Below are 25,294 nucleotides of genomic sequence, written 5' to 3' on the forward strand. Positions count from 1 at the left end.
TCATTCTACTTGATCTAAAATTATAAACATGGACAGATTATATTTTGATTGCCCAGTAAAATAAAATTACCACCCCCAGAACTGCATCTTAAAGTGATATTATAAATCTTACATAAAACTGGAGTGGAACAGCTACAAAAAAAAGTGTAAAAATCCATTTTGAATTCAGTGTGGTCATTTTTTAAATCTGTGAAGAAATTAACATGGAATTTCTGGTTGGTAGGCACCCTGCCATAGATTTGTATAAGTGCCAGGAATAAAGTTCTAGGAGGGAAGATAGAAAATAGAAGCGTACAACTAGAGGACATTATGGATAAGAAAACACCAAGAAAACATTATGTATGTGTATGTTTGGCTCAATAAAAGTAATAATACAGAAAATTGATCTCCATTCAAGATCAAACTAACACCATTTTATGTTTTAACAACATATAGCTTTTTTTTCTTTTGCATTTTCTCATGAATTAAAAGCATGATGCTATGTTAAAAAAAAAGTACACATGCTCACATCTGAAGAAGCAATGGTATCATTATAAACATTTATTTTATATGAGGAAAGAAGCTAACGAGGAAAATGATAAATAGTAATTTTGCTACTGACTTAAAATTTAAGTTTTTTTGTACAACATTTTCATTGTGTATCACAATATATATTTTACGAAACTTTAGAGTATTAAAAACAAGTAACAATTCACTTGAAAACTATAAGTAGCTAGGACATTACCTTCTTTTTTTTAGTATTTACAGTAACATTTTAAAAGACTAAATACATATAATGAACAGTTTCTTGTATTATTTTGGCATCTTGGGTATTGATAAAAAAAAAGCAGTTTCTGTGTTTTCACTCAGTGTCACTTTAAAGTTCAAAACAACCAATCACATCTCAAGTCGACAACTCAAGACAATTATGCACAGAGTTCTTTGAGCGTTCACCTTGTTGCTACAGTCACAGCCGCTAAGTGATTGAGGTCCTTTGCTACCACATTGCTACCTCTTGATGGTTGATTGAAGGACTCACTCTGGAACAGAAAAGTAAAAGGGGAATCAAACTTCATTCTACTGTAACAGTTCATCTCGGTTTCATGCAGACCTCAACAAAATTTGCTACCCGCAATTTAACTTTGTTCCTTAAAGAAGTAAAGCAGATTAAATTTGTTACATCCGTGTATACAAGGATTATCCACATGCAGGGTTGGGAAATTATGTGTGAAACTTAGGTTTTTTTACTTGATACGTGCAATATACATAAAAAATGCAGAATATACACAAAAGCTTACAAATTCAGAGATTTTAATGTCCTTCCTCAAAAAACTGAATGTAGATCATGAGCACCTGGAAGGGTCTCAAACTGGTCCATCGACCTCACCTAGGGAAATTGACATATGTATTTCAAGTTGCTATTTTTATTGTCAATAATGTAAATAAAGTTCAAATTGAAAACTGCTGTATCGAAAAGAACAGAGAATAAAATGCAGTACCAGATTATGTTTTCATTCTATAATTTAATCAAAAGAATAAATGGTTCCACAGTATTCAAAATTCCAAAAATTAAAGTTGTTTGCAAGACATCAAACAACAAACTTTGTGACTAATATTTCCCTACAACTTTTAAGCTTTTTCTGAACAAGGCATATGTAACTTTAATAACAAAACAGAATAAACTGTGTGAAGTGCAAAAAGATAAGGAAAAACAGTTGTGCTGGATATCCAGTCATCTGCTGAATCGAGTTAAAAAGTCTAAGGATAGAATAATAAATTGGAATACAATTGGTTTATTTTAATTTAAATTGGTTAATTTAAAATAAAGGAGAAAAAATAGTGAAGGACTGGGAGGTCTCGATAATAATCCCTATTTTTAAAAAAGGAGACAACAGAAAATGAAAAAACGATAGAGGAATTTCTCTATTGAGTGTTCCCAGTAAGATATATTCTAGACTTCTAGAAACAAGACTGAGGAAAGAAATAGAAGGTAACTTGTAAGAAATGTAAAGTGGATTTAGGCCAGGAAGAAGTGTGCAGGACCATATATTTACTTTAAGACAGATCATAGAAAAAGTAATTGAATATGATAGAGAATTATACTTATGTTTCATGGACTTAGAGAAAGCCTTTGGAGAGAGTTCCTCGACATGTGTTATGGAAAGTATTAAGAAAGAGGAATAAACCAAGAACTAATAAAAGCCATACAAAGTTTTTACAAGGAATGCAGAAGTTATGTAAGGACAAGCAATAATAAATTAGAGGAGTTTGAAGTTACAGCCGAAGTAAGACACGGCGATATACTATCACCTTACTTGTTTATAATTTTACTGGACGATGTGCTAAAAGAAATAAAAACAAAAATGAGGAATTCCAAGTAGGATATTGGAGAATGAAAGCAGTAAATATTTCAGAGCTGCTGTATGCAGATGATATAGTTCTCTTTGCTAATTCACAAGCAAACTTACAAAGAAACTTGAATATTATAAATAATAGCCTATTAAATAAATCAATGAAAATAAATAAAGATAATTGTGAGAATAGCCAGAGAACAGAAACCATGCATAATAGAGTTTGAAAATGAAGAACTGGAACAAATTAAGAGTTTTAAATACCTTGGAATCACCGTCAACAGCAATGGAAGAATTAAATACAAGAATACAAAACACAAACAAACTATATTATGCTATCAATCAGGGGTTTCTAGGAAAGAAAGAAATCAGCCAGAAAACAAAAATGGCAATATATAAATCAACGTATTTACCAACTATGCTATATGGGAGCGAGTCGTGGGTATTTACAAGCAAGCAGATACAGACAGCGCAAATGAAATATTTAAGAAGAGTGGTTGAAAAAAGAAGAAGAGATATAATTAGGAATCAAACGATCAGGATAAAGCTACATTCAAAACCAGTGGAACAAAATGTCATCGAGGCACAACTGAGATGGTTTGGCCATGTTAATAGAATGAAGGATGGAAGAATACCAAAGGAAATATGGGAGGCAAGGATCAAGAGGAATAGGAAGAAAAAAAAAGGGGCCCCAAGGAAGACCACGGCAAACATGGAACTCGAACATTGAGCAGACCCTGAACAGAAGAGGCATTAAATGGGATCAAACAAGGAAGATAGCAGAGGATCGTAACCAATGGAGACCTCTCTACAAAACCTCGACACCTTTGGGTAGAAGAGGATCCGAGTAAGTAAGTATAATATTTATTGTTGTTTAATAATCATAACCATGATAATAATTATTGTAATTTTTTCTACTTCTAAAGTTTTATCAATAGCGTGATCCCCCTACAAAAATTTCTGGTGACGCCCATGATCTAGATTTTATACATTCATTTACTATTTGTATGCATTCTTTTATTATTTAAATTATCTTTCTATTCTATTTATATATTATTTACACACACACACTAAAAAAAACAAAGGCAGCAGGATGCAGTTTGCAGACAGGTTGTACTTAAAATTCTCTTTTGCTATTTTGCAACAACACTTTTCCCTTGTCACTTGTTTAGGTTGATTTGATTTGATTTAGTTTATTTAATGTCACTTTTCTGTCACTTTTGGCTAAGTGCCAAAATATGTGTCAAATAAATTACCTGTCCCACACTCCCTGTTCCCATGTAATGAATGTAGCCAATAGAAGAAAGTAGGTAAATTGTGTTAGTGTTCAATATGGAGTTTGAAGTAATTATTATGACTACTAGTTAAATCTCCCTGCATCCTGTTGACAGTAATGATTATATATATGGTTCATATTCTTAGGTGTAATTGTTTTATATACAGCGTTCTTCAGGAGGAATCTGGTAGGCGAGTACTGATGATTTTAAGGAAAAAAGTATGAATGTGAAATCAGACCTGAAGCTTTCCTGGGTTGAATGATGAACAAATTCTCTCTGGCTACTGAGCAGTTTAGATTTGGAGAGCTTTCCAAGCTTTCGAGAGCTAACGTCACTCATCTTCAGGGTAGAATTGCAGTGCTGAACGTTAACCTGGTTTATATATATTTGCAGTAGTAGGTTCCTGATGTAGATGGTAGACCAATTGGGAACCATGTCTGATACGTCCATTCTGTTGTTTGACTATTGCTAGCCAGGCTGGCCCCAGTTCAAGTCCCATGACGTGATTGAGATCCACTTCTTCCTCACATATGTTTCTTTGGTAAAGCGGCTCCAATAGTTGGAAGACATGCATAATTTCTGTGTTGCCAAAATCTGTTCTATGGCCCTCATTGATTGAATGTTCTACCAGTCCCAACTTCTCTGGATGGAAATTCATAATGCCGCACTGTTCAATTGTACTGCACATCTGTGCAAAGTATGCTTTACCACATTTGCAAGCAATACTGTAAACTCCATGCGTTTTGAGTCCTAAATTGTCCTTGGGGTTGCTCCTGTTTCTTGATTTAGGAATGTTTTTTTATATTATGTTTGGCAAGGATGCAGCTTACAATTATAGAGGTTTTCAATGTCAGGTAGGATGGCTATCGTCTGGTCCTCTGCTTTGTCCAGTTCTCTCGATGTGTTCATGATTCCTGGCATGTCCAGATTGCCTACAGTGTCTGGGTTTTCTTAAGGATCCAGATTTCTTGATGTATACAGGGTTGTCTCTGTGCTAGTCTTCTTGGACAGTACTCGGTTTAGTATTTTGTTCATGTTGTTTTCTGAATACCTGTTCCGTATGAACACAATGTGAAGGTGCTTGTACTACCTCTGGTAGATGCTCGGCATCACTGATTGAGATGACCTGCTAGAACAAGACTGAGAGTACTGTGGCTTGTTTAGATGGATGGTCAAAACTACTGGCATTAAGATATAGATCAGTGAGAGTCAGTTTCCGATATACACCATGTCCCAGAGTTCAGTGTGGCTTGCGTTTGTTGAGAGTATCCAAGAACAGAACGTTGTTATTCTTCTCTGTCTCCATGGTGACATCTACACCGAGAACCTCCCACTCCAAATACATATAAACCAGGTTGATACTCAATAATGCACTTCTACCCTGAAGATAAGAGTTCTAGAGCTCTCAGAAACCTATCCAGAACTCACCTGTTGATAGCCTGAGAGAATCTGCTCATATACAGGAACATGAGTCAGATACGTAACGCTTACCAAAATGATGTATGTAAAATGTACATACTTCACCATGCATGAGGAATGGTACAAATTACTTTGATAAGGAAACAGAAAATGGTCTGTTCTCATAGTGTAGGTTGGAAGGCAGTTCCCCTGACAGCAAGCAACCTGAAATTAGATTTGCTTAGAATTCATCCTAGAGCAGGCTATGCAATAAAAAAATAGGTTTACAGCACCATGAAACTATCACAAACATGTAGGCAACAGTGAATGGATGTTCTAAGTGGAATCCTAATTAGATGCAATTCTTCAAAATTTAGAAACTAGACATTTTTTTAAAAATAGTCAATGTTGAAACATGATATAAGGTCCAGTCGCTGAGTGGATACTTGTGATAAAATAAAGCAAGAGACATTATAACAGTATTCAAATGCAGAAACAATGAGGTGTGAAATAATATTGTGCATTGCAACCATGGTAAATAGGTCCATGAAGATTCATTTGTTTATTTATTGTCTAGTTTCGTAATGTTCTGTATGAGGTCTGTCAAACTTGTGGCCCACAGAAAACATGCGACTTCCTTTGATCCTATATATAAATATAGCATACCTACAATGTGTGAAAAAAAAGGAGAGAGATTCAGACTATACTACACAAGTTCCCCTGGCTGGTATCATCTTCAAAGTACTTGCCCTCTGAATGTCACAAGTATCCACATTCCATGCTGTCATGATGGAAACCGAGCTCGATTTCATGGTCTGAAATATCTTTCAGAAGATGTTCCATTTATCTTTAGACCTTTTCAACGAATACAAACCTGCTTGTAATGGAACAAGATTTGGTGCGTAAGGTGGATGCCCAAGCACAGGGATGCTTTTAACTGTCAAACACTGTTGCATGGACAAAGCGTTCTGCGGATGGAAGATTCACCCATTTCTCTACAACTTTGGCCATATTTTCCATAAATTTTTCTTGGAGTCTGGTCAAGATAATTATGTAAGATTGTTGATTAACTTTCCCATAAGCTTTCATGAACATCTGAAATATTTGTTGTCAACTTCTTTGCCAAAAGATTCAACTCCAAGATATTGTATGCTGTTACAGGTTTCCCTCTCAAAATAAATTCCCTAATTTGGCAAGTATTTTGAAATATGTTTCCAGATCATTCTGTAATGTTTTCTTAACTTACTTTAACACTTTAAAGCAGGCTTGGGCAAGTAGTTTGCACTTGTGCAGACCAGTGAGCACTCTATGCACCGCCTTTCCGTCTCTTTCTTCTTACTAACATTCACATTTGTATACAAGAAATAATACTCCATTCATTTTCATGTGAATGGAATCAATGAACAATACAATTAAAGAACATTACAAGTCTTGCTCAAAGTGGGCACCTCCATTACGAATGTAGGCATGCAGGTTTTTAAGGACATTTGTTCTCTTAATTCGTGATGTGATGGTGTCCTTGATGTGTTGACCAGCTGTTAAGATCCTCTCCCTGAGCTCTTCTTGCGAGTTTACCGGTGTCTTGTAAACTAAGTCTTTCATGTGGCTCCAAATGTAGAATTGTAAAGTGGATAATACACTCTAGGGGGCTAAAATTGCACTAAGGAAAAAAAAATAATGATCATGGCTTGCTTGATTGAGTTGGCGTTTAAGCCCACTTTATGCACAGGAAGGTTAATCTGGACTGGACCTACAGTTTAAAGTGGGATCCGAACTACTGTGTGCCTCCGCTGGGATCTGAAACCGGGAACCCTTGATTACAAGCGGCGACATTACCACTGCACCATCGGCGAGGCCAGTAATGGGGGTTTGCTTGATTGATTGATTTTACTTTGCTCTTCTGCCACTTTGGCTAATTGCAAAGATCAGGATGAGTGGTGATATGATGAAATTGATGAATGGACACTCAACAAACACCCATGGTCAGACCGGAATTCGAACTCGGGACCCCTGGCGTCGAAGCGCGATGTGGTAACCGCTCCGTCACGGGGGCGGCTAATGGGGGTTTCCATTTGCCACTTATTTTCTTTCTTAGGTTACGAGTCCAAATTCTCCGACAGACTAGACACCGCACAGCGGAATATTTATTTTATTTGGGAAACAAAGTTTCTGCCGATTTCCGTTCATAAACTATTTCTGGAAGGAGTACATTCGTGATTCTATTGTGTTCAAGCTGACAGAGACAAATTTGAGGGTGTACTGCCCCGCACACTTGTATTTAGGGTGTGACCAAATTGAGGAAGGATGAAAAGAAACGGACAGACCGTCAGCCAAAGAGAATGGGATACATCTCTCTGCCGTCGGCATTCAGGGCCAGAAGCCTGAAGGTCCACTGGGCTTTTTTCCGCCCTCTTGTGTTTACAACCGCGGGAGGTTTTCTCTGACATCAAGATGAAACTGCCTTCCGAGTATCTCATACTTCAGTAGTACAAAACACGTAGTGCTGTTGTTTCTTAGAGTAATGAGCAGGGGTGTAGATTTATAGACGCTAAGAACTTTTAAAACGGCAGGTAATAGGCACCCAGCATGATGAAAATACACGTGTGCACTTGATGGCACAAATGTTGACTTGATTCTTTTGATATTTTATTGTATTTTTCTTACATTTGCGTCACTTTATTTACATTTGGTTTATCGCAACGAATATGATGAATAGTAGCTAGATGAAATTGATGATATGGAAAATGCTTTATTCAAAGAAAATAATAATAAGAAGAAATGTAAATTTTAGCATATTGCAGGGAAGAACTTGGAAATTATGGATACATTTACTGCTTTTGCTTCATTGTTATCCTCCCCTTTTATTCCTACGATAATATCTAGTATTGTTGTATTAAATGCAGATACATACATATTTTATGGTGACATGTCAATTCCTCCCGGCGTCCGGCCAGGAAAGGCATTGAAAAACAAAAATGTTAGAACGAATGTTGCTAGTTGAGCGAAAAACAGCTATTATAATGCCATGAAGATCAAACATATATTAAATTAGTCAAGTTTTATTATATATTTACAGCATTTACGCATTTTTGAAATTTTAAATCAGGGAACGCCGGGAGAATGGGCGTACTATAATGCTACGCCACTGTTGATATGTCTGAATAATCCATATAGTAGTTTAAATATATTTTAAGTAAATTCTTCAAATATGATACCAAAGTTTTGAACGAGATCGTCTCAGACATCAAGTATCGTCTTTTCCAGAGATTTATTCCAGTCTTGTCTCGAAATTTGAGAGGAAACATAGTATTATTGTCTCAGTATTATCTTTAATTTCAAGAAATCTCTTTCTAGACGTTTAAGTATAACTTTCCGAATACCCTCTCGAAAACAAGACGAGACGGGAAATTGAGGAAGTATTTAGTTTGAGAAAATTCCATTTGAAAAATTCAAAAGGTAAGGTCAGATTTATATTTTATCTTCGAATCGATGAGACCACTTCTCTAGAAAAGTATACCCCCCTTCATGGACGTCCGCAGGATTTTTTCCAGGGAGGGGCAAGGAAGGTATTTTTTCCAGGGTGGGGCAAACGAAGGCAAATTTTCCCCCAAAATAGTGTTGTTCCCTAAAAAACATGGCTTAAATTTGAATTTATGGTGTTCATGCAATAATTAACACATATTATTGTGGCTAAAATGAAATTATATGTGTGAAATACATATTTTTTGGTTGAATTTCATTTTCCAGGGGGGCCACGCCCCCCCCCCTGCCCCCTTCCAGACGCCCATGCTCCCCTTACACAAAGGAACATTCATCAGCAGAGTGATTTTCTGAAAATAAATTAAATCTGATTCTATCGTTCCACACACATTTTAAACAATTTTCATCTTAAAAATATTTCCAAGAACCCAAGTCAATGAGAAACTAGTAGCACAATGTAAAATAATAAGTTTACAATGATTTGAATTTCTGTGGTAAGGAAGATAATGCTTATAAATAGAGCCCGGAAGTTTGGCAAAATGCCTCTTTTTATCTACTGCATATATTGATAAAAATTTTCCGGATATACGTTTCTTATGTTGTTTCGAATGTTTTGGAAGCCTTTTCATTTTGCCTATTTTGCCTATTTGGGACCCCACTGCCTATTTTTAATTATAATGCCTTTTTCAATGAAATTTGACATTTTTTTAAAAAAAAATGTGTATATAAATTATTTTTCTCCCAAAAAACGTTGTTGGCATTTATTTTTCTTCCGTTTATTATGTGAATAATTTTCGCCTTATTTAAGTAATATTGAACTCACGCATGTTTCAACATTGCTGAAGGAGAAAAGTGTGAGAAAAAAGTATTTCATGCTGAGTCAGGATATTGCCTTTCGGTTAACATTTCTTGTGCATGATTGACCGATGAAGTGGACAGGTTGATTTCGAACACAAAGAAAAAAATTCTGAAATCTCCCTCTCGAACCCGAAAATTTCAGGAAGTTGCGATTGAGCTTAGTTTACCTCAGCAACCAGTCTTGACGAGATAGGGAACCTGGATATCAGCAGCTATATATTATGCTAACAACCTTAAAAAAATCAGTGAGGTGATCGATGCTCTTCCAGAAAATGAAGCTGCTTCAATTCGTGAAGTGAAAAAACTCCTGTGCTATTCAAGTTTACTTTTGCACATTATGTTGCATTGCCAGAGACAATTATAATTATAGCATCCATGAAAATCTTCGAGGAATCTATGCAGCAGATGATGGAAGTGCCAGGAGAAAAGGGGTCAGCTGTTGCGGAAAAGTGCTAACGGGTAGTGAGTGCAAATGATGACTTGAAACAATTGAAAACAATTTGTGATATTCTAAAAGGTGAAAATGCTGTTACCAAAATGAGTCCAGCTACATTAGCTTGTATAGGTATGCTCCAATAACTTCTGTCGAAGTAGAAAGATCATTTTCTATTATGAAAAACATTCTCTCTGACAGACGACTATCAATGAATGTTGAGAACTTAAAAAGCACCTTGTAGTTATGTGCAATCAAGACGGAGAAAATTGAAATGCTCTTCCCAATTTAGATTTTAACATTTTGCCAGAAATTATAGATAAAAGTAAGCGACTTCTAAATGTGCCTTTTTTCGGTTTATTTTGCCTTTTTTTCATTTTTAGTGCCTATTTACCACATTATAAATGCCTTTTTGCCTGCCTATTTTAACGAAAATAAATGCCTGAACTTCCGGGCTCTACTTATAAACAATGTACACTTTTTGTATTGAGCGATTAGAAAATGGGTTCTTTTAACAATAGCACCTTGGGTCTATCAAATTATCTGAGGAAGGGGGGGGGGTACAACTTGGATCTACGGTTTAGGGGGTACGGTACTCCCTTTCAAAATATTTCAGGGGTATAATGTACCCCTGTACCTCCCGTTCCTGCGTCATTGGCCCTGGTATTTGATTGCAAATATGAGAGAGGTTGCCATGACGTATTTGTATTTCTTATGTTTATATTTAATATTCCTAATTTTTTCAAGAATTTGATTTTTTTTGTTGAAATTCCCTGACTTTTCCATGATTTTCAGGTTAGAGGGAACTTGTGTATTATACATATTATACACCATGTTTCAAAAGTTCCTCCAGGATTTTGAAGTTTGGTAGCAAACTCGTACAACAGATGAAAGCATGCAAAATGTATGTGTTTGTTTTGTAGCAGATGTCATGGCTGAGTTACCACTTACCAGTTTCTCCACTAGTAGCCAGTAATGTGCACCTGTGCACATGGCATGTACAGAAAGCTTTTTGGTCCTGCAATATTCTAAAAGCGAGTCAATTGTTACAGTGTAATGTTGTTTTTGAATCAAGGATCGACCGACATACTCTCACCCACAGGGGTGAGTTGGCCCTGTGCTATCAACTTCCGAAATCCCGGAGGGGCTTAAGAAATACTGTGTAGATATAAGTTAATTCCTTGTTCCAAGCAATTAGATGCCTATTAGAGCTGCAAGAAGATAAATTGCCACCATTGCTGAATTGAATTTTATAACCTTACCTGGTTAATTTTTTGTGAGAGCTTGCCACAGAAGGCACTATGATAGACTGGCTGTCAGAGGAGTATCGCCCACCTCTTGTAAGGAAAGACAGACCCAGACTCGACGCACTGGATCCCGAGGAGTTCTGCCTTCGAATATCTTGCAGGGGATCCTTGTGAAACACCTCTGCTGCGGAACTGGCACTCGAATCACTTGAGTCTTGAGACGCACTACGATGGAAATTTGGTATCACCGCCATTTCCGGTCGGCTCTGTCTTCGAAAGCTCACGGACTTCTTTGAGCTTGACCTCTCAACTGCCATCGTCCTCTCCAATCCTCGATGCAGCAAGTGCGGATACCGCCATGGAGATTTAGGGGGATCCATTTCGAAGCCCTCGTTGTCCAAACCCTGGCGATTTCCAAAACGTTCCCGTTTGGACAACCTTCTGAAATGAACAATAAAAGACAATTAATTTCTGATAGAAAACTTCGTCAATCCTAACGTATCGATGTCTTGAGATTCTTGGACTATCGTCTGCTTGAGTCTATCCTTACACCTACTTTTAATGATATATCTCTTCTAAAATCTTCTAAAATGTATAAAGTAAAGATAGAGGACATTTTGTTCAATTAGGAAAATATCTCTTCCGCACATTAATGGTACAGTGTGTATTTTATAAAGTTTTGTCAAGGTAGGTTTTAAATCCAGATTGTATAAACTCATGTCATTTTCGCTTAAAGGCAATACCAGATCGGTTATCAGGTGTATCTAGCCATTATGAAAACTTCAGCTCAAAGTTCTCGTCTCCCTGTTTTTCCTCCATATTTTATTTCCTCTCTTTCTCCCTCTGCATGTATGTCTCGTTTCTAATATAATAATTTTTCCTCTCTCTCTCTCTCTCTCTCTCTCTCTCTCTCTCTCTGTCTCTCTCTATGTCTATCTCTCTCTCTGTCTCTGTCTCTGTCCAGAACCGAAATTAGAGAGGGGAAACTCTGGCATTTACCCGAGGTCCCGCGCAAGATAAAAATAATTGTTTGTGTGGGGTTTATTAACAGTTTTGTAGGACGCTGGTACTTCCAATCAAGCAATTAATGTGATTTTTCCTGACTTCATAGATTGTCTTGACATAGTTAAAACATCCAAAATTACTGAAATTATATTCTACATAAAGTACTAAATAAAAATCTTGTTTAAATATTTCAATAAAAAATAGTTAATATGAAATATAGAATAAAATCACGAAGTGAAAATATCGTTTTCTGTGAAACAATGTAGCGTGCAAATTCAATGAAAGTAAACGAAAGATAATTAGGATAGAGAATGCTATTGATGATTAAAAATTGCACTTTTATGTACAAACTCATAGTTTCCTTTTGAACACACCCAGTTTAGTAATTAAATATAATGAACGTCTCACCAGTGGCGCGTCAGAAATGAAGGAAACATTAATTTAGAAACTTGTAATAGCTTCCAAATTATTAGTTCAACATGCTCTGTTTATTCCCCTTATTTATGTAATAATACGAAATACTATATAAATTGATTGTTCATTAATTGTAATAATGTTTGTATTGTGATTATATAGAGCACATGTACTTCACACTAAGGAACAAAAATCTCTTGATTTTTTTCAGACTGAGAACTTTTTGAAAAATATTGTATGACCCAGGCCCCGTACAGTGTCCCTGTGTCTGGCTTCTCTAACCCGTAAGGATGCGTGTAGTGTAAAGATTACCCAGGCAAATTAGAAATATAATTTTAATCATTTCTAACGAGAGCCTGTGACCACCCTTTTCAGTATCTTTCCAGTGAATCCTTCCGACTGTAGAGACCTTGAATCAGAACTTCGTTAGTTCCGCTCGCAGGGCGGTGAAAATAATGTCTGAGTAAATTTCACCCATAGGCGCGAACATACGTTTCTTTTTGGTATTTTTAATTTTAATCAATCGCGTAATACAGCAAAAATGATCAAACTTAATAAAATCGGTTTAATCAACAAAGGTGTTCTTATTTACATACTTTAAAACAATAATAATTCGGACTTAAGAAGGAATTCTCCTTATGGGTAATATTTTTTACGAAGCGCGTCCTTGCGTCTTGGCGGAGAGTGCGCGTTCTGTTCTCTTTCTCCTTTCCATAACTCTCTCGCTTCTCTCATATCCTTTTTTTTCTCTCTTCTTTAAACGATTTTCTCTTCTAATGCCATGCATGAAACCGGTAGCTGCGATTGGGTTGCAAAACTGGGCGTGGTTTGTAGACAAGGCTTAGCATTAAGAGGTCATAGTACAGGGGTAAAACTGGCAAAAAGTGAGGGGGGCAACTAATCGCCGCCATTGTATGCAACTTAAGGACGCATTTTGATTTTGAGCTCTTTCCCCTCCAGCGCTTGGAAAATATCCTCCGTGCCCCCAAAATGTTGCATAATCGAATTAATTTACCTCACACGCATTGATTAAAGAACGCCATCTCCGTGAAAGTATGATAAAGGATAATAAAAAATCATGCCTTCCCTTTGCTTTTTTTTTTTTTTTTTTTTTTTTTTTACAAAATTCCTCGGCGGCAACTCAAGACATTCCCTGAGTTACAAAGAGAAAGATTGCGTCTATGCTATGAGTGAAAATACATATGGAAGATTAAAATCAGCTGCGGATGAAGCTTAACGCGATAGAAGCATTCAGTCAAGACATTTCAAGGCGGCATTAAACTTTGGTATTCTGAGCGAACATCATGTAAGATTGCGCAATCTGTTGCTTCACAGTGATAAATGCGTGGCACTAATCTTACAGATAGCGTCACAACCGTAATTTCCCAACACGATTTTCTTACTTCAACAAGGACAACTATAACATTATCCTGTGAAGATGGAATCCATATTTTTCTGTGGAGCAATGAATCACGGGAGAAGGACATGCGCGCCATCTGAGATTTTTGGTGTACGTGCAACTAATGAAATGTTAATTTCGCGTTTCTAAAGACCAAGAGTATAATCTTAAGTTATTGTGAAAGATTCGCTCACTCTAAAGCATTCTATTTCCTGAGTCTCACGTAAGTTTAGGAAAACAGTGGCTTCCATTTTCTCTTGTAGCTGCAGAAAACTGTAGCTAGGTGTGGTGTAGCGTTAGCGTGGTGCTCTGACAACTCAGTGGTTGCAGGTTCGAATCCTGGAGAGGACGTTTTATTTTCATTCATTGCACCAATTCATCAATCATCATCATCGTCGAAATTAACCAAGAGCGCTCGAACTGCATAAAATAACCAATATCTCGTATATTAACACAAAGGAACTTTCTCAAAATATGTGGATGCCTCCTCGATGGCGCAGTGGTAGCGTCGTCGGCTTGTAATCAAGGGGTCCCGGGTTCGATACCCGGTGGAGGTACGCCTACATAGTGGTTCGGATTCCACTTTAAACTTTAGGTCCAGTCCCGATTAGCCTTACTGTGCATAAAGTGGACTTAAAACATCAAATCAATCAAAATGTGTGGTTAACAAGGTATACATTTCCAACATCATCTGTGACAAAACTACGTTATTTGTAATTGTGAAATATTTTAATTAAATTAAATAATTATTATAAAACGGTGTGCTCAGTAGAGTGACCAGATTTTCGGGAACGACATCATACACAATTACTAATTAAAATAAATCTATGCGTTTGAGTTGAGGGCGTATGCGCAGGCTGTGTGGTTCCAGCCGCTAAGCAGGGTACGCGTTCGAATGACACAATAACTAAACGAAGGAACTGTACTATTTTAAGACACCGGTTTTCAGTCGAACAATCGAGCGAGAAATGTTGGCTCGGCTAAGAGTAAAAATCCGATTATCAGGTGTACCATACAGGGTTGGCATGTTTAAAACAAAAGTGTTTACAACAACTTGTTTTAAACGTTTAAAACATAGTGCTTTAAACATTTTTTTTATACTTGTTTAAACACAATTTGATACTTAATGTTTGATAATGTGTGGTTATTTGCGTGTTTTGTAACTTTGTCTTTCATTCAATGTGTCATTTTGTTTACTGTGCACAGAAATCTATTCAGTGGCTAAAAATGTATATTCAATTAAGAAAGAAACATCTCGTGATGAATACCCGTGAGGTAAGTTTTTTTTTTTTTACAAGTATTTAAAACATTTTCAAAATTGAATACTATATGGATGAAATCGTTTTGTTCCTGACTTAACATACTTTACACAGTTGTTAATGTCAATATTTTGTTGCATACACGATAAATTGTCGAATTTCGAAAAACATAGTCTACCCTACCACGTGGACTGAGTGCGGCCTGTCAATGTGCATTAGTTGAAGCTTCTCCAACAACCTACATGCAAGAATAAAGATTATCAAAGATGGATATTTTAAGAAGTTAGTGAAGTGTTTACATTGTAACTAGGAACACAGTCTGTCCTTGGATGATTAACAGATTCCTAATTAATCATTATTCTTAGGAAATAAGTCTTCTGGGCATAATGTTTTAAACGTTTCATTTGTTTAAAACATGTTTTCTTCGGTCCTTGTTTAAAACATGTTTAAAACAATAAAATTATTTTTTTTGTTTCTTTTGAAAAAACAACAAATTTTGTCAACCTTGCTACCATACCTCTTACATATAGGCGGGATTTCAGCACATTTGTTGAAATAGAGAAGTGTGAGGGTGAGGGAGTCAATATTTATAATTTTTCACACGTGAAAGTCTAGTTTTAAAAGTATTTACAATGTAGTCCTGAGTACCACTTTACTAATATAAAACCAATTTCAAAAAGTGACATCTTTTCAGTGCATGTTATGTTTCATATACACCCCTACTGTTACCGTACCCGTCTCGAGACGATAGTATCACCTGAGTATTCTTGATCCAAGGCCCGCGCTCGGAGGCTCCTCCAGTCTGTTCTTGTTCTTCGTCTTCTTGGTATCGTGGCTCTCCTCTATGATGATATGCCTGTCGTACGGAGTGTCGTAATCTACCTCTAGAATGGTGGAGAAGCGGTGAGGGTAAATGAGATCCACTATGGAAATGATCAAGCCAACTGTGATGCAGAGAATACCTGCGAAGGCAAAGGAACAATCGTTAACATCATAAAAGGAAATAATTGAACATTACGCGTACACACACAAATATTGCTGAGTTTATAGCCACGCATTCTAGACTCTAATGTTCTAGAAAACACAACTTTGAAAAGCCTGTTGAAATTACCTAAACGCTTTTATCACTTCATGATTTTCTGGACAAGAAGTACATAGTTCTTATTCACTTGGCTATTCAGTTATTCTCACGCAAGAATTTCATTTTAGACTAACTAGTCCAGAGGATCAAGGCAAAATTGTATATATTTTATGTGCAAAAGTAGCTATAGAATTTAGAGCTAATGAGTGAATTTAAGCGTTGTAGATATCGGGGAAATGATACTTATTAAGTTGCACAAGGCTGGGATGGTTGAAAACTCATGCCATTTATTTCAATTGTACTAACATCCACACTTTAGAGTAGGGGCCAGTTGGATCCAAGTAACGGGGCCCGTGCTAATTACAAAATAATAATAATCCTTTTAAATGCCTGAGTGCAATTTCGCGTTTAAATTTTGGTATGCATGATACATGAACGTATCCTGCCTATCAGAGAAACGATCATAAAAATAATTGTGATTTTCTGTTTACAAGTAATCGTTTACCGCGTGCCTATGGCCACGTCAGACAGTGGTACGGGTCTGAGTTCTTGGAATATTAAAAGAAACGCTTGTAATTAGCGTCATGCAGGTTTTATTGCAAAGTACCGAATGCCAGCAACAAAGCCGGATTTAGGGGAAGTTTGGAGGTTCAGTGCCGGCTCTCCACCTGCAAAACGAATTTCACGAGACTCGGCGGCAAGCGGCCCGGCGTCAGCGATTGTCTTTCCCGGTGAACGGGGTCCGCGACAATCCCACGCTACAGTCTATTTTTTCGCTCTCCCCTCCCTTCGCTCTCTTTCCCTTTCTGTTTACGTTGCAGACTGACGCCAATATAATCCTCCCTCGGAAGTTGTGTTGTGTCGTGTCCGTGTGTTGAAGATTGTGGCTTAATATGGCACCACAAAAGTTTACATTACAACAAAGGATTTATCTTGTCGAGTGTTGCTTCGGAAAGAGGAATTGTGGAGAAGTGCGACGACGTCTTGCAACGAAATTTCCTGGTGTTCCCGTTCCACATAGGACCACTATATTAAACCTCGTAAAAAATGTAGAGTAACAGGGTCAGTTCTGATTAAAAAATAAAGTATACAAAGACAATCCGCACACCATCCGTGAGTTAAAACATAGTATTGTACGAGCAATCGGGAGAATTAAAGTAGACGAACTTGCACGTGTAAATGCTAATTTCCTTCGGAGATGGCAGGAATGTGTTACAGCAGAGGGACATCATTTTCAACACCTTCTGTAGTCAAGGTTAGTACACAATATGAAAACTGCAATTTTAATAGCAGACTCTAGCGACTGTCGCGGACCCCGTTCACCGGGAAAGACAAGCTCTGAAGCCGGGCCGCTTGCCGCCGAGTCTCGTAACGAATGTCAGGGAATGCTCTGTATTATGAGTACTTTGAGTATATATGACGCTGCATGAGCGTCGTATAGTTATATATATATACATATATCTATGTATGCTAAATCCAGGCGTGGTAAACAAGAATGAGTTAATCTGAGACCACAGATTAAAACATCCTTTTTCCCATACAATGTGGTGTGTTGTAAAGCGCATAATATGCATCTTACAACACTGCTTAAAACACAGGGAAAGGTTTCAGCTGTGTCTATTGTTCTTTATTTAGCGCTAATATAACACCATTTACACATGTTACGAGATTCGTTGTAGTGGACCTTCCAGGAAACAAATACACATTGTTTGGCATGGCGAGGTGTTTAGTATGTGCAAATCTTCTTTATGTATCAACTTCTCAAATATTCTCCTCCCTGCAGTTTAGGACTGATATGGGCAGATATAGTAGAGCTCAAAGTTTTTTACTTTGAGTAGTATCAACATTCTCCATTAGTATAGGCTTGCCATAAAAAAGAGGAATAATGTTTCGTAGATGCATACACACTTGTAAAGAAAATTTCGAGTAAATTGACATTTTCAGAAATATGCAGAGGAACATAACCTGAATATAAATGTTAATTTTTACATACCCAGATATCGCTGCTGAGAATACAGACAAAGATACAGGGATATTTTCGTGTATCTGTTTAACGTGACGAGAAATTGAAACTCAATGTAGTAAAGCTAACCTTGGCAAAACCCACAAGGCTTCCGCACAATGAATTTATTTTACGGATGAGTTGTTCCTTGATAATGCTTGGAGAATTCTGGAAGCCTTAAGAATCAGTAAACAAGTCGTAAGCTTCGAAAGTGGAAGAATGCGCCAAACCCTTTCGTCCTTTTATGAACCATAAATTATGGTTTACAATCCATTTCGAGGGACTATTAAACTTTCTGTAGAGATGTTCAACTGTCTGAAGATCCGAAGGAAAGATTTTGCAAGAGGTGTGTTGGCAAAATTGATGTGCATCTCATCTGTGCACTTGCACTGGACTTCATTATATAAATTTGCAGTTCATTTTGTAATTAATTTTCGTTATTATTGTGATCGAAACTTGACTGTTGATAGGGGGTTGAAACGTTACATGTTGTGCTTTTTACAGAAATATAGACTGCCTTGGTCAGCATATTAGTGTCTTTTGTATCATGGAAACGAGGCTTAATTGTGTTACAATCCAAATTCATCAATTGTCTTGCTGGCAGGGACACGTAAAAAGGGAGAAGTTTGAGAGAGTCATAAAGTTAATTCATTCACATATATTATGTATCATCGTGTGTGTGGATGTTTATATTTCAGCACAAGCAATTCCAAACATAGACGTATGTATGTGTACACATGAAAATCAAGATAGCATGTATACGATGATAAGGAGGAGCGTACTGACTCAGCTTTAATAAACTTTATCCTCTCGTTTACTATAAAAAATCTAAGGGTTACAATATACGAAACAGTAATTTTGTATGAATGTGAAACGTGTTTTTGAAAATAAACTCTTAAGGTCGATATTTGGACCTAAACAGACGAAACAGATTAAGTGGAGAAGGTTACATAATACTGAACAGCATAATCTATATTCTTCCCTTGGTATTATTAGGACAATTAAATCAAGAAAACTTCGGTGGATAGATCGTTTAGCACGTCCAATGCAAAGATATAAATAAAGGTCGGCCCCAGTGGCGTAGTGGTTAGCACATCGCACTATGACGCCAGGGGTCTTGGCTTCGAATGCCGGCCTGGGCATGGATGTTTGTGAGTGTCCACTCATCATATCATCACTCATCTCAATTTTCGCAAATTAGCCGAAAGTGGCACAAAAATCGAAGTAAAATAAAGCAAATCAATCAATCAATGAACAAAGATATAAAGAGATACTCCGAAGGAAATTCATAAGGATGGTCAAGCGTGGATCCATTTTCTCCATTTTCTGGGAGACTTACTTTGCTGTCGCAATAAATCTTCTAGTTTAGGAATGGCAGAGAATTAGTTATTTCATTTCTTGCTCCGATACCACAACCTCAGATTGCTAAATATGCAATGAAATATGAGCTGTGGGCGAGTTGCTGCATACCTCCCTCTGGTTGACTCTGTGCGAGCAACCTCTTGCATTGTTGAACGCGGATGGTGCCTTCCATTACAAATCCCATCAAATTGAGAAATCGTTGTGAGCAGATAGTTCACTCCACATTGGAAAGGAGTGAACAGTGGGTGGCCTCCAGTTACCAGAACAGGTTCCCGGCGTTTGTGGAGCTGCCCCTTCACGCCTTTCCCACTCACGATCCGCAAAACAATCTCTCTCGTGTCAGGTATCAGGTGTCGCGGGCTGCAAGTAATTTTGGCCCTCGCCCGCGTGTGCTGCGGTAACACTTGTTCGCGAAAAACGAAAAGTGAATGCATCTTATATATATATCTCATGTCCTTCTAGATGCGTCCATTCATACGTGTTCGATGTACCAACAGCCTTCGAATTACGAGTAATGCATAAATGTTTGTGTTCGTTTTGCTATCAATTTCAGCATTTCATCATCATCGTCGAGATGAAATACCTCCCCGATGGTACAGTGGTGATAACTTTGCAATCGAAGGGTCCCAGGTTCGATTCCAGTGGAGGCACAGTGGTTCGGATCCATCTTTACAACTGCATGTTCAGCCTCGACTAGCCTATCTGAACAGAAATTGAACTTGAAACAAACTTTGACAAAGTATTGACTTCTTGAATAACATGATTTCATATTGACCACCACGATTTCTTCCATGTAGAGGGTTGATTGATTGATTTAGTTTATGTTACTTCCCTTTTCTGCCACTTTTGGCTAATCGGGAAGATGAGGATGAATGGTGAACAGATGACATGGATGATGGAAACAGTCAGAAACATATATGGACGATACAACATGAGCTCCACATATGATTATACTGGCTGTGAATACAGACGCCAGAGCCTCCTAAGTCTGCAAAATGCAGTCCAGGGTAAAGTACACGGAAGGTGACATTTGGGAAAGGATCACCCCTTACACCACTCCATGTAGATGGAAAAGTCACATGACGGAATAACATATTCTCGAAAGAGAAGTAGCAGAGGTTTGAGAACCAATTTCCTGATTCAGCCGACAATGTTTCTGAAGGGCAGCTATTGCGTATAGAGGGAGCTCCAATGCAGATTCATTCCATTCAGTCGCCAGAGGGAATTGGCAGTAACCTGAAATTATGTCTTGCATATCTGCGAACAAATTTCTGCTGAAAGATGTTACTCATGAGGTGTGAATGGTGTTTCTTGAGCTAAACGGGCAAGGAATCGCCTAGGAGATGAAGAGCGAATGACAACTTGCTGAACATTCATGCTCCTCAGCTTATTTCATCACTGGTCCAATCAGCATTAGCTTCTTTCTTCAGGGAAGAGTGGAATTCACTTCTAAGATAAGGTAACGCTGTTCGAGGAACTAGAACTCTTGTGAGTGAGATAACCTACCTCGTTAACGCCTCGATAATTGAATTGTCTCGTCCTCGCCTTGGTCTGGAAGGGAAAGTCTTAACCTCTTTCCGAGTAGAGTCGCGAAGTAATGGATGAACAATTTAAAAATAGGTTTCTATACCTATTTGGTGTGATAATTTCAAATATGGTGTCTGTTTTTCTCCATCGCTCAAGGATTTTTCACAAAGTCCATTAGAAGATTTTGTAAGAGAAGGGCCTGTAATAATCAAGACGAGACCGAGACTTAATGTCCCGTTCGAGACTTGGTATGATGTTTGAAAATTTTACCTGAACCTAACCTAAATCTAAGAAAAGCCATATATTTTGTTTATAGTTATTTGAAAGTAATTGCAAAGCATCAATTATGAACCTGTGCTGTTTGGTTACATGCACACTCAGAATAAACCCCAATTTTTTCGAGGGCTCCTAGCATCGAAACGAGGAACAATGAAAGTTGCTTGTCTTAATGGACTTAATACATTGTGAAAGTTTGTTCAGTCACTATGACATTTGGATGCGAGATCCGGAATTAACCTTCCAGACAGAGACGAATATTTATAAATTGGAGAGAGACCGAGAATGAGACAGCCATTTACAAGTCGACATGAGACCGAGACAGTGCTAAGTCTTGCCTCGATACCATACTGGCCTATTCTAAAGCTATAACTTCTTGGAATACACTTATCAGGTTTTATGTCAACACTTACAATTTACAGACCGTTATACTGCCTTTATCCCCCTTCCACCCATTCAAAGCTTCTTTTGTCACTTTATCTCTTAAAGACAGAGCCTGTGGATTTTCTCTTGCTGCGTCTTAACAATAGTCTGACCGACATCATGTTGACGTTGCACCTACACTGGCATATCTACGTCCCATCTCCTTGAGATCTTGATAAGACCTTTCCCCTTGTTCTCACACAGAGTATCAAGATTTTCGCGAAAGTGGTCCAAATGAAATTTTAGAAGGGCAATTTAAAGATTATATCCAACACGACCCCCTCACCTCACCGCACACACAAATCTTTGAATTTACTAATTTCAAAAAGTAACTATTCAGAACTACCGTTAGTGGGATAAGTAGCTACTTACAAATACTGATATCGCATTTAATTTACTCACTTTATCCATAACTTTTCAACGGTATCCATGGCTTGAACCTGGAACCTTGTGACGTTCCTTTCTGGTGTTCGCCACTGGATCACGGATTACTACGTCACGGTAGCTACCCAATCTCCTTGTGCGGCGTAGTTATGAGACTCTCCTTAATGTTATGCTACAATGAGCATTCTCAGGACGAAACGGTTTGAACAAAAAAAATAGCTTCTTGCTATTTTACAAATTTAATAACACATTTTGCCTTTAAACAATCACTGCAAAATAACAATAATATTCACAAACGCAATCACATTTGAATTAAGTTGAGGCTTTTCCTATAAAACAGTGTTTTTCACTAAATAAACATCATCTCACGCAACTCAACTCACTTTTTCCTTTTTACGCACTGTTGTCCTGGCAACCGAATCAATAAAAGATTGGACAGTTCTACAAATGTTTATAAACCGGAAATGACTTCCGCTTCCGATATTGCGTGTAACAAATATACAGCAAAAATTACAAATTTAAATCAACACAAACAACAGTATTGAAACTAACAAATATATCGAACAGATGTCTGTGAAATTAACAGAAAGCAAATAAACTATTATATATGGCCAAAATAAACAAAGCGTATCAAGTTCTCCTCCCATACAAACAAAGAAAATTGACGTAATGTACATGAAGGAAATTTTCTTTATAGAATAAACTTCTTCGAGCTTACGTCAGAACTCTTCACTCTTCATGCAAACTCGCTCTAAGAAAATTCATATGATCCTACATTTTTTAATCATAAAAACAAATCTTCAAACTATCTGTTCTCTTGCTTTGTGTAGAACTTCTTTTCTTTCTTTAACCATCCTTTCCACATCTTCTAAGAGCTTTTTAACATTAACAGCTTGTTCTTCATCCAACTATACATGTCCTAAACATTTGTATTTCCAAACGTTTAACTTCTGAAATTGTTCTGGGCTTTAACGTAATTATTGACATTGAAATGTCACATAAAATTATACATTTGTTCCCTATTGGACCTTTATCATTTTCAACTATGGCTGTCCTTTCCCTTCGACTTCGCCATTCATTCTCAGATTGGTCTCCTGGAACTAAATTATCAACATTGTGAACTTCTAATTCTTCTGGGAATTATACCTAACGTCAGCCCTCTTTCGGTTTAATAATAATCATTACAGGAAATGAAATTCAAGTTGTATCCAAATCGTGTACACAATGCAAGCATTATCTGAATAATTATATGGCTTTGTAAACTCTTCTTTATCCATTTTCTTCAAAGAATGTGCAGGACTCTCAACGATTACTTTCTATGATGGAATATATTTTTCAACCTTCACAATGCAAACAAAAGATAGATTTTCATATAAATTTGATAACACTTACTTCACATCTTCACGTGCAAGCTTATTTGTTAGAGTGTTTTACAAGCGGTTTCTTTTTGTTTTCTGAACTGTTTTCTTCTTCCTTCTTTTTCTCCATAGATCAAACATTTCTTTCTTCTCTTGCCACTTCAATAATTCTCCTTCCAACTTTTTCCTCTTGGACAACGGAACCGGATAAGGATTGGAGAAAACAGGTTCTTCACTGGTCAGATTTATTTCACAGATAGAATTTCTAGATAATCCTGGCTTGTCGGCGAATATTCTTCTATATTTCAACAATAAATTAAATAGCTGCTCCTTTTCCTCAACTCTCAAAACATCTGAAGCAAAGGCTTTATCTCTTATGTCTGATTCTGTTGCAGTCCACTCATCAGCGTTAGCTTCTTCCTCCGCTTTCGTACACTGTATAAAGGCTGTCTTCTCCCGCGACTCGCCCTTCTCTGAATCTCCAGCGTTAGGAAGTAAATGTTGCTCTACTGTGTGTCCGTCATTGATCAGATACAATTTTTCTGCGCCTGCATCCAGAGTGGCTTTGTATCTTCGAAGGAAAGGATAACCAAATAATAAGTCAGCTTCTAAGCACTTGACCACATATACCAAATCTTCAAATATAAAACCACCAATTTCAAAATTTATTCGCCTGCAACCAGCTATCCGTGATCTTTCTTTTCCAGCAAAATCTTTTAATATTACGCCTGGACACTTCTGCAATTTAAGACCTGGTAATCGCTCTCGTACTTGAAGCCAAATATTATAATTCATAAGGGTACATTCGCTACCCGTGTCCAGAGTGCATTTTATTTGGAATCCTAATACCTCGACTGAAATTTCAGGTTTCTTCACATTATCCCTATCTTCTTCCATTATCGTCTTTCTAATTTTTAAATAATTTAGAGGAGTGGCTTCGATATTCAAGTACAATACTTCTAACGGATCTTCTGTTAGGAATGGGTCTTCACTTTCGTCGCTTTCTTGTTCTTGCATGCCCTTCATTGCAAGCGTAAGAGCACCGCTTACAACGGGCGCTGGGCTAAACCCAGAACTTCATTGCAGTTAATTTCCCATGGCGACGCTGTAACTCTAAGATTACTGGAAGGTAGCTCTTCCGTCTGTATTGCACACTCTTTTCGTTCTGGAGCTCTTTGATCTCTTCTCCAACTATTTGTGTACGACGTAGTCCTTCTATAAAGTCTGTTATTTGTCCAGTTTCTATTCTTCCACCTTCCATCCGGGAATCGCTGTCCTTCTCTGGTGATTGGTTCCTTCCCATTTCCGCTCTCTGCGCTGCGGGATCCTCCAGGATTATTAGTAGAAGTTCTCATCTGTACTCTGCGAACTCGAGGTTGGTTAGGTCTCCTTTCTTCTGCTTTATTTCCGTCGCCTCTCCACCCATCTATCTGTTCTGAGGCTTCGTACTTCCCCAAGAAGTTGGTCAACTGGTCAATGTTTCGAGGATCTCTTGTTAATACTAGCTGCCGTATTCTGTATGGGAGCTGATGAATAATTAAACTTAACACTTCTGTTTGGTCCACACGTTCGACCAAGTTACAGTATGACCCGTAGACGTCCCAACAATAATCCTCCATAGAAAGACCTGAGGATTTGGAATATCTTCTGTTTCTTAAAATCTGGATCTCTCTCTGCTTCGCTTCTGCAGAGGCATACTGTTTTTTAAACGCGGCACAAAACTGTTCAAAAGACTTCCACCTTCTCTCGTTGGCAATAAACCAGGCTTTAGCTTTCCCTTT

General features: G+C 37.5%; 1 protein-coding gene across 6 annotated transcripts in view; it reads right to left on the reverse strand.

The window, feature by feature from the left end:
- Positions 1–345: 345 nt before the first annotated feature.
- Positions 346–25,294, reverse strand: part of LOC145986558 (dual oxidase maturation factor 1-like) — a 445,828-nt gene continuing 420,879 nt past the window's right edge. For 5 of the 6 annotated variants that reach the window (XM_083120706.1, XM_083120704.1, XM_083120707.1 and 2 more), the window contains exons 7-9: positions 15,858–16,062; positions 11,039–11,464; positions 346–1,019 (exon numbers count right to left, since the gene is read on the reverse strand). In XM_083120706.1, coding sequence (XP_082976832.1) covers positions 977–1,019; positions 11,039–11,464; positions 15,858–16,062 — 674 coding nt within the window. In that variant the 3' untranslated portion in view covers positions 346–976. The remainder of the gene's footprint in view (positions 1,020–11,038; positions 11,465–15,857; positions 16,063–25,294) is intronic. The other variant, XM_083120708.1, reaches the window with a different exon arrangement.

Source organism: Lepisma saccharinum, chromosome 4 (assembly GCF_977018435.1).
Source record: "Lepisma saccharinum chromosome 4, izLepSacc3.1, whole genome shotgun sequence".
Taxonomy (NCBI): domain Eukaryota; kingdom Metazoa; phylum Arthropoda; class Insecta; order Zygentoma; family Lepismatidae; genus Lepisma; species Lepisma saccharinum.